This window comes from Aphidius gifuensis, linkage group LG5, assembly GCF_014905175.1.
Source record: "Aphidius gifuensis isolate YNYX2018 linkage group LG5, ASM1490517v1, whole genome shotgun sequence".
NCBI classification, from domain to species: domain Eukaryota; kingdom Metazoa; phylum Arthropoda; class Insecta; order Hymenoptera; family Braconidae; genus Aphidius; species Aphidius gifuensis.
In genome coordinates, this window is record NC_057792.1 from 17,896,960 (window position 1) to 17,906,336 (window position 9,377).

At 27.5% G+C, this 9,377-nt stretch overlaps 2 protein-coding genes across 2 annotated transcripts; one reads left to right on the top strand and one right to left on the bottom strand.

The window, feature by feature from the left end:
* The first annotated feature begins 44 nt into the window (after positions 1–44).
* On the top strand, positions 45–4,966 carry LOC122858090 (carboxylesterase 5A-like). The gene is made up of 4 exons (XM_044160772.1): positions 45–305; positions 386–659; positions 2,678–2,787; positions 2,858–4,966. Exons 1-4 carry the CDS (start codon positions 144–146, stop codon positions 4,193–4,195), a joined length of 1,884 nt encoding a protein of 627 aa, XP_044016707.1. The 5' UTR covers positions 45–143; the 3' UTR covers positions 4,196–4,966.
* Positions 4,967–6,569: 1,603 nt separating this feature from the next.
* Positions 6,570–9,140, bottom strand: LOC122858120. Its single transcript, XM_044160814.1, has 4 exons — positions 8,554–9,140; positions 8,207–8,327; positions 7,645–8,141; positions 6,570–7,548 (listed from the first exon to the last, which is right to left on the bottom strand). The coding sequence occupies exons 1-4, from the start codon at positions 8,662–8,664 to the stop codon at positions 6,892–6,894; spliced, it is 1,386 nt and encodes a 461-aa protein (XP_044016749.1). The 5' UTR covers positions 8,665–9,140; the 3' UTR covers positions 6,570–6,891.
* Between the last annotated feature and the right edge of the window lie 237 nt (positions 9,141–9,377).

The window sequence follows — 9,377 nt, forward strand, 5'->3', positions numbered from 1 at the left end:
GCGCAGGTCTCCACCACTCGGAGGAGGTCTTGGAAAAATGTTTTAGTCACGCGAGAAGGTACACAAGCCACAATAAGTTTTGGTGATCGTGGTTTAAACATATCTGGAAAAAAATTTAAAAAATATATCATTAATTTGTCGAAATGAATTTACAAAAGTTACTTGTTTTTATAAATATAAAATTAATATTATTTTTTTATAACATTTGTTTGATAAATTCACAAAGAACAATTTCTAGACAAGGAGTTTCAAAAGAACCACCAACAGTTAAAATTCCAGATCAAGGAATTTTACTTGGAAGAGAGGTAAATTAAATATTTAAAAAAATAAAAAATATATTGACAGATAAAAAAAGCCACAACTTTTATAATTTATTATTTTGTAGATTCCACTTGCAAGACCACAAAAGGTGACAGTTTATTTGGGAATACCTTATGCTCATCCACCAATTAAAGAGCTACGTTTTTCTGCTCCAGTAACAAATCCACCAGTAACATGGAATGGTATTAAAAATGCAACAAAGTTTTCACCATCATGTATGCAATTAACTGGTAACTGGAAGCTGGCTGAAAAACTTTACAGACAATTATTAGCTGATGATGTTGTTGATCCAGGAGTCAGTGAGGATTGTTTATATTTGAATCTTTTTGTACCTGATGGTAAACAATTTTTAACATATATTTTTATTTATTTAATATTAATCAATAATTATAAAACAAAATTTAAATTTCATTAATAATTTATAGAAGATTGATAAAATTTTTCGAATTTTATCATCAAAAATATTTGATTGTTTATTGTATTGAGAGTTTGCGTGACAAAAGTTTGAGTAAAATTAAGCCACATTACTCGTATACCTTCCGTTTGATGAAAAAAAAAATACAAAACATTATCACTGGTGCATTTTCACATTGACGTTTATATGACCGGACACACTGTGACAACAAAAATGTCTCTTTCTCATTATAAATTAGCTAAATTTGTTGACGGTCAATATAATTAATTTTTCCATTATTTCGTGTGACATTTTATACACAAAATTACAATACAATGACAAAGTTGATTTTAATCTTTATTATTCCATTTATTAACAACATCGAAAAAAAAGTAAAATAAATTATAAAATAAGTCAAAAGACAATGTCAAGAATGACACTTAACGAGTTGTTAAAAAAAATATTTATAAATATTTATATAAATAATTTCCGAGAAATAAAACTGTAAAAAAAAAAATTATTTTTCTTTAAAAAAAATCATACACGCGAAGGCAGCTTACAGCCGTTATCAGTAAACGAAAAAAAAAAAAATCGTCATTTATATATACAGCTATATACAAGCACATGCAAAATCTTGAGGGTGTTTTTTTCGATAAGAATCATCTTGATGAATCGAAAAAATGAAAAGGAAATTATTTTTTTTTCTTTCAATGTGACCCAAATCATTTCTCGCGATGATGCATTATTCATAATTATTTATCACGAATAAAAAAAGCAAAATAAATAATGATAAGTTCTAGTTTTTTAAAATATTATTGATGAAATATAAGAGTCCATCAAGAGCGATAATTTATGAGGAAAAAAAAAATAAAGAGCATGATAAATAATGTAATTTATAAAGAAATAAAAATAATAGTAATAATGAAAAATTGACTACGCAATTCGATGTGTAATTGGCGTTGTGAGCCCAGGGGGTAAGACAAGTAAAAGGTCGATACATAAAATATATAAGGATAAATTGTAAAAAAAAAAAAAAATTATATATATAGGGGTGTAACATAGTGTAACTGGTGCACCTGGGTGGCACGCGATTTGGTAGGGCCAAGCAAAAAGATGTCGAGATACGACATAAGTCACGAAGCTAATAGATTTTCCATTACTCCAATGAGAAAGCCCAGAGGGTAGAAGATTTAAATACGATTGTACTTCAACCATATCATTCATAGAGATGATAAGAAAAAAATTATTTTATTTACTTTTTTCTATCGTCATTCACACCTTGATTTTTCTATGATTTATTAAATTTTAAATTGGCTCAAGGCTTAAGAGATAATGCTTTTATTTTATTATTAAAAAAAAATTTAAAAGAAAAGGGTTGCTTTGAATTTTATTTGAATTTATGTAGTCAAATGATTTTTATAGTCTCATAAACACGATACCAAAACTTGAATGATTAATTTGTTTTTTAATTTTTTATTTTGAAAATTAGTTTGGAAAATTTTATTGCTACTTTGTTTATGATATTTTTTCATGACAAGGTAATATGAATAACAACTTGTAATTACATATTATAACTTGATGTCTTAATTTTTATTTTAAAAATTTGTTAGAAAAAAAAATACTTGATGTTTTATTTTGATAAAAAAAATATAAAAAAAAAGCCAACGAATCGATTGACAAAATGATCAAGTTAATTATTATGGCTTTGAATGGCCTCGGGAATATGTAATCATCGTTTAAATTTTAGCCTAGGGTTGCTTGCTAGGTTCAATGTCATTATCGATATATGTTAAAAAATTTTTTAATTTTTTTTTTACGACTATTATCATTACCATAAAATATATAAGTTGTTTTACTATTATATATATTTTTTTTAACTTGAAAAATTTTATATTTGAATTGTAGATTTAAGTAGTTATATTTTGAGGGTCATTTCAATTATTTTTTTGATGATTACTGCAGGTACTCCACCGGTTGATGGATGGCCGGTAATGGTGTGGTTTCATAGTGGGGATTTTAACACTGGAACACCGGCAATTTGGGATGCAACTATTTTTGTTAATAAGCAAAAGGTAACATATATAAAATTGATTTGTTGATTTGTTGATGAAAATGACGGATATTTTCTTGTTAATTTTTCAGATATTAGTGGTAACAGTGGCATATAGATTAAATATATTTGGATTTTTTACAAGTACAGATAGTGAAGCACCAGGAAATTATGGTATGCTTGATCAAGTAGCATCATTAGATTGGATTAAAAAAAATATCAAATTATTTGATGGTTCATCAGATAATGTTGCAATTGCTGGTCATAGTTCTGGTGCAATAAGTGTTGGTCTTCATATACTTAGCCCCCTGAGTAAGGGTAAATTTAAAAAAGCAATATTAATGAGTGGTGATGCAATTGAAGTCGTAAGAACACCAGAATTAGAAAAACCAATTGTTGAACAAATTGCAAATAAATTTGGTTGTGATTTAACACCAAAATCAAGACTAATGGAATGTTTAAGAAATGTTAAAGATGATATATTATTAAATTATACATCATACATTGAAAGTTGGGGTCCAATTGTTGATGGTGAAATAAATAATTCATCATTAACAACATTTTTACCAATGGATCCAAAGGATATATTAATAAATGGTGATTTTAATGGTGTACCAATAATGGCTGGTTATACAAATAATGAACAAGTACTTGCGTTTATGGAAATAACCAATTACAATGAAATGGATGATAAATGGACATCAATAAAATTTGAAGAAATGATGATTGATGATATACGTTCATCAATTCATCAGTATGATGATAATACAACATGTGAAATTAAAACACAGCTTATAACAGATGCTGTATTATTTTTTTATAGACCTTATCCATTGACTGATAATTCAACAATATTTCGTGATCGTTATCTTGATTTACATACTGAAAAAACATATGCTGCTGGTTTAACATTTCTCGCTGAAAAAATATCAAAATTAAATGACGCATATGTTTATCGTTTTGATTATAGACCAAGAACAATAAGTGTAACACAAAATTTACCTGAATGGGCTGGTGTACCACATATGTTTGAATTACCATTTGTTTGGGGTTTACCACATTTTTTTCCAAATAAAATATTATGGAATGGTAGTGATAAAAATCTTGCTGATGTTATGATGATGATGATTGGTAATTTTTTAAGAACATCAAGTCCAACACTGCACAATGTTAGATGGGAAAAATATACTGAAAAATCACCTGGGATATTAATTATTAATAGAACAATTAGTATGAGTGATGTTAATGATATTGATTATCGTGCATTAGCATTTTGGAATTATTATTATCCAAAAATTATTGATGAAGCTGTTAATAATTGTTGTAATACAACTATTGAAAATTCATCAACAAATTATCATCAAATAATAACAAATTATTTTTATATTACAATTTGTTTTGTTTGCTTGACGATTCATATTATTTTTTAAATGACATTTGATTTTTTTTTTTTAATATTTCATAAATTGAATATGCACTATAATATATTTCCAGTTATCACGGTTAAATATTTAACTGAAAAATTGCAAATTAATTATTTTTAAGTAAATATATATTATAAATAAAATAATACTATAGTTCAGGGAAATGAAACAAGTGATATTTTTAATAGAAACAATTACCATCAGTATAAACAAGTTGTCGTTATTTTTCTTTCTCTTAAAAAGTAAAACAAAAAAACAATAAAAAACAATAAAAAACCAAAAAAGGGTGGAGAGAAGTCGGAATAAATTTTAGGTGGAGAAAGGTTGGAGAAAAGTCGGAATAAATTTTAGGTGGAGAAAGGTTGGAGAAATTTGTCCGCCATTTCTCCAACCATGGCTCATTTTCGGAAAAAGGTGGGAAAAAGTGGAGAAAAGGCGGAGAAAACTTTCCACGAGGGGTCACCTATTGCTTATTTTATTGGTGGATCATATCTGGATACTTTAGTTTGACATGCTGAATGACTTTTACGAAACGTAGATTTTGATATGTACAATTATCATGAGGACAATAAAAATGTCTCCGTAATTTTTATCCAAGTGTGTTTGTTTTGATGTTCAATCAAAGAGTCAACATCTGAACATTTTGTGTAGGACTTGATACAATTTAATCCTGCGTCGTGACGATAAGAATACGCGGAGAAACATGTGAAAAAAATAATTTTACCGCACGGAGAAATTCTTCCGAAATCAACGACGAGGAGAAAACTTTTTCACTCATTTCACCGCATGGGTCAATTTGGGAGAAATTTATTACAATAAAATAAATTCAAATAAACTAAAGATATTAATACAAAAAAATTATTTTATTGGTATATCTTATCAGGATGATCTGATTCGACATGCTGAATGACATTCTTGGAATGTAGAGATTGATAGTCACACTTCTCGTGGGGGCAATAAAAAATATCTCCACAGCATTTGTATTGATGTTCATCCAAGGTACCATTATTTGAACATTTTTTATAGCAAATAAAGCAGTTTAGTTCTGCTTCGTGTTGCTCAACAAAATGACGTCTCAGCGAATCAAGAGGTGTTTCTTTTATACAAAAAGCACAAGGAATATTTTCACTACCCATCAAACTTTTGGTTGGTTCAGTGGAATTAATTCTTGTTTCATTAGCAAAATCACGTGAGCTACCGTTATCTTGAGCTACCGTATAAGGTAGAAAATAAATTTAAAGCTGACTTGATATATTTTTGTTCTCTTGTGAGTTGGGAAAATTGTATTTTAATTAAATTTGTTTTTACAGAGCAATGATGAAACAGATGCTTTGAGTAATTTTGTTTTGACGATATTTGTGTTTCGTCATGTCCATATTTATATACTTTTTTTTTCAAAGACTATAATAAAAAAACAAAAAATTTATTATATTATACATAAAAAAATCATCAAGAGGATCATTACCTCCCTGGTCAAAATATTTCTACGCGATTCCGAATTTCTCCCAAATTGACCCATGCGAAGAAATGAGTAGAGAAAGGTATCAAAATTTTTTTTCGAATTTTCTCCGAATCGACTTGGGTGAAGAAACGTTCGGAAATATTTCTCCACGAAAAGAATACGCGGAGAAACATGTGAAAAAAAAAATTTTACCGCACGGAGAAATTCTTCCGAAATCAACGACGAGGAGAAAACTTTTTCACTCATTTCACCGCATGGGTCAATTTGGGAGAAATTCGGAGTAATCACGGAGAATTTTGGAAAAATTCGGAGAAATATTTCCACCAGTGGCTATATTAAAGTTGCAGCGGCGAGTAGAACATCTAGACGATTATACAGCTGGTATTTATCTGGTAATTATTATCACTGTTAAAAATAAACGTAAATTTCCAACATGTTTCGTGTACATTATAAATTTATTATTTATTATATTATTATATTATTATATAACTGGCACTATCATCAAATAATAACAAATTATTTTTATATTACAATTTGTTTTGTTGGCTTGAGTATTCATATTATTTTTTAAATGACAATTAATTTGATTTTTTTAATATTTCATAAATTAAATATGCACTATAATATATTTCCAGTTACCATGGTTAAATATTTAACTGAAAAATTGCAAATTAATTATTTTTAAGTAAATATATATTATAAATAAAATAATACTAGTTCAGGGAAATAAAACAAGTGATATTTTTAATAGAAACAATTACCATCATTATAAACAAGTTGTCGTTATTTTTCTTTCTCTTAAAAGGTAAAAAACAAAAAAACAATAAAAAACCAAGTGATAATTAATATTTAATATTATTATTATTTTTTGTTTCAACATTTAATGAATTTTTATTATTTGATTTGATACGGAGAAGATATACAAAAAACATATATTGTTTGAGAATCAAATGGTTGATAACTTATGATAATATTTTAATGCTTTGATAATTAATTAATTAAATTAACAATAAATAACGATTTTAATACGTATATAATTAACATTTCGAAGAAAAAAAAAAAAATGACTGAATAGATAATGCTTTTTTCTATGGGAGGCGATAGGATTTCCAGAGACGCTTCTTTAAGGCCGAATCCGAAGTCTTTACGACAATTACTTCGGTGTCTTGTTTTTGAGAGATAAATCCAATACTACTAGCCTCCGCAATAAGATTCATTAATTCTTATTATCAAGATAATATTATTCACTATTAGTTTCTCTTATTATATCTTTTTTAAAATAACGAATTGATAAATATTCATATTCGATTTGTGTGTTAGATAAATTAGGGTCAAGTGTAGTATATACATATAATTTTCTTTCACGATTTCTTGATATTTCTGCTGCTTTTTCAATAAATTTATAAGTTATATCTGTGTCTCTAACACAATAACAAATCATGTCTGGTGAATTTTCAAGAACTTTAATGGCTGATTCATCAGTAATTTTATTGCTGACTGGTAACCTTAAATGTGCTAAATTTTTGAGCAATTCAATTGAAGAGTCAGTGGCATTACTAAAGCCGTTAAATTCAAGATATTTTAAATTATTCATCTTTGTAAATGTAACGATACCAGTATCGGTTAGCAATAAACATCTTACACGTAGTGTGTGTAATCGTTTCATAGTATTAGCAATAGCGTATATACCATCATCGGTAATTAGATGACCAAGAATATCCAATTCCTTGACATTTTCTGCAATCATCTCTAATCTACCAATTTTACATCTCGTGAAACAAACGTGGTCATGAGTGCATGTTATTGTTTTAGAATTGTCCAGATAGTCGCATAAACTTTTGAGAGAACCTATACCAGTAGTTGAAAATTTTCTTAAGGCCTTCTGTTGAGAAATCACCTACAAAAAAACAATTCAGGTAAAAAACTTATGAAATGAATAAAAAAAAATGATATTTTTGCAATAGATAATATATATAAAGTTTAAGTTACATACACTAGTCATTTCTTCTGGGAAATAAGGGCGTTGACAAAGGGCTTCAAGCCAATATGAAATATTGAGGTCAGTCAATGTATCAGCAACGTCTAACAATGAATTAATCAAAGTTGTAGGTATTGGTGGACATAAATCATGGAAACAACGATGAAATATAATTTTCAATACTTTTAGTTTAGAAAGATGTGAAAATGCATTATCAAATCTTGCATTACGCAAATGAAGATCATCGATTCTTATTCGAAGTTTCACGAGATTTGGGCAATTTTCATTAATAACTGGCACTATGTTACAATAACCGTAGACTGACAAGTCTAATTCTCTTAAATAACGACCACATTTATAAAGCAGTGATTTCAAAAAACTGAATTGTCCATCGATCGTTGGATAATTTCTCTTTAAAAAATGTGGATACTCGTCATATTCCCAATGAGTTAGTTCAATTTTTTTAACATCAAACCAAGAATCATCAAGGACTCTTTTCCATTTTTTGCATACTAAAAAAAATTAATTAATCGTCATTACTAAATAAAAATTTTTTAAATAAAATAATTTATCATACCCAATGCAATTTTTGGTCTTTCACATGCTGGCACATACATGAATATTTCAGCCAGGCAATCATCATTAACACGCTCGATTATCGCGTATAGATCGTTATCATCATTGTGATGAGAGTATAACTATAAAAATAATAATCAAATATTAAAATTCAATCTATAAGCATGCAGTGAATACTATATTTTTATTAATATAACTAACGTTATTATTCTTTTTATTGAAGGACCTTGTTATAATTTGATTTGTAGCCTTAAGATGCTGATAGTATTTCTCAAAAGAATAATCAATATTTAATAATTAATATTAACAATGGAATGCAGACTACTATTTAGTCTTTTTTAAACTAACCTTATTATTTTTTTTGCTCATGGAACGTGTTGTAATTTGACTTGGAACGTCATATTTTTTTACCAAGCTTTTTTTCGACCCTGATTTACGCAATCGTTTGAGCTGATTCATATTTGATAAAATTAAAATTTGGTATCCACTATATAACCAAGTTTCAGTTTAATATTTTTTTATCTCAATATATTCTGACTAGTCTTCATACACTGAACTTTGTCTATATGTACAACAATGTACAAAACAACATGTAAATAAATAGCAACGTTTCAATAGGTGTGTTCGATGGGTCGTCAGCTCAGATCAAATTCGTCTCAGACAAGAAGACTAGAGAGTTTCTAGCAGCTTCTAGGGTTTCTAGTCTTCTTGGTCTCAGAGTTGCCAGGGCCGGTTTTGTAGTCCATAGTCCATACAAGACTAGAGACCAATGTGTTTTGTTGGCTTGAGTATTCATATTATTTTTTAAATGACAATTGATTTTTTTTTTATTTAATATTTCATAAATTAAATATGCACTATAATATATTTCCAGTTATCATGGTTAAATTTTTAACTGAAAAATTGCAAATTAATTATTTTTAAGTAAATGTATATTATAAATAAAATAATACTAGTTCAGGGAAATAAAACAAGTGATATTTTTAATAGAAACAATTACCATCATTATAAACAAGTTGTCGTTATTTTTCTTTCTCTTAAAAGGTAAAAAAAAAAAAACACAATAAAAAACCAAGTGATAATTAATATTTAATATTATTATTATTTTTTGTTTCAACATTTATTGAATTTTATTATTTGATTTGATACGGAGAAGATATACAAAAAACATA

Excerpts from the sequence above, each read along its gene's own strand:
- LOC122858090 (XM_044160772.1), top strand. The coding sequence starts at position 144 with ATGAATTTACAAAAGTTACTTGTTTTTATAAATATAAAATTAATATTA. Across the intron at positions 306-385 it reads GAATTTTACTTGGAAGAGAG|ATTCCACTTGCAAGACCACA; the intron begins GTAAATTAAATA and ends ATTATTTTGTAG. Across the intron at positions 2,788-2,857 it reads TTTTTGTTAATAAGCAAAAG|ATATTAGTGGTAACAGTGGC; the intron begins GTAACATATATA and ends TTAATTTTTCAG.
- LOC122858120 (XM_044160814.1), bottom strand. The coding sequence starts at position 8,664 with ATGAATCAGCTCAAACGATTGCGTAAATCAGGGTCGAAAAAAAGCTTG. Across the intron at positions 8,328-8,553 it reads TGAGCAAAAAAAATAATAAG|TTATACTCTCATCACAATGA; the intron begins GTTAGTTTAAAA and ends TTATTTTTATAG. Across the intron at positions 7,549-7,644 it reads TCCCAGAAGAAATGACTAGT|GTGATTTCTCAACAGAAGGC; the intron begins GTATGTAACTTA and ends GTTTTTTTGTAG.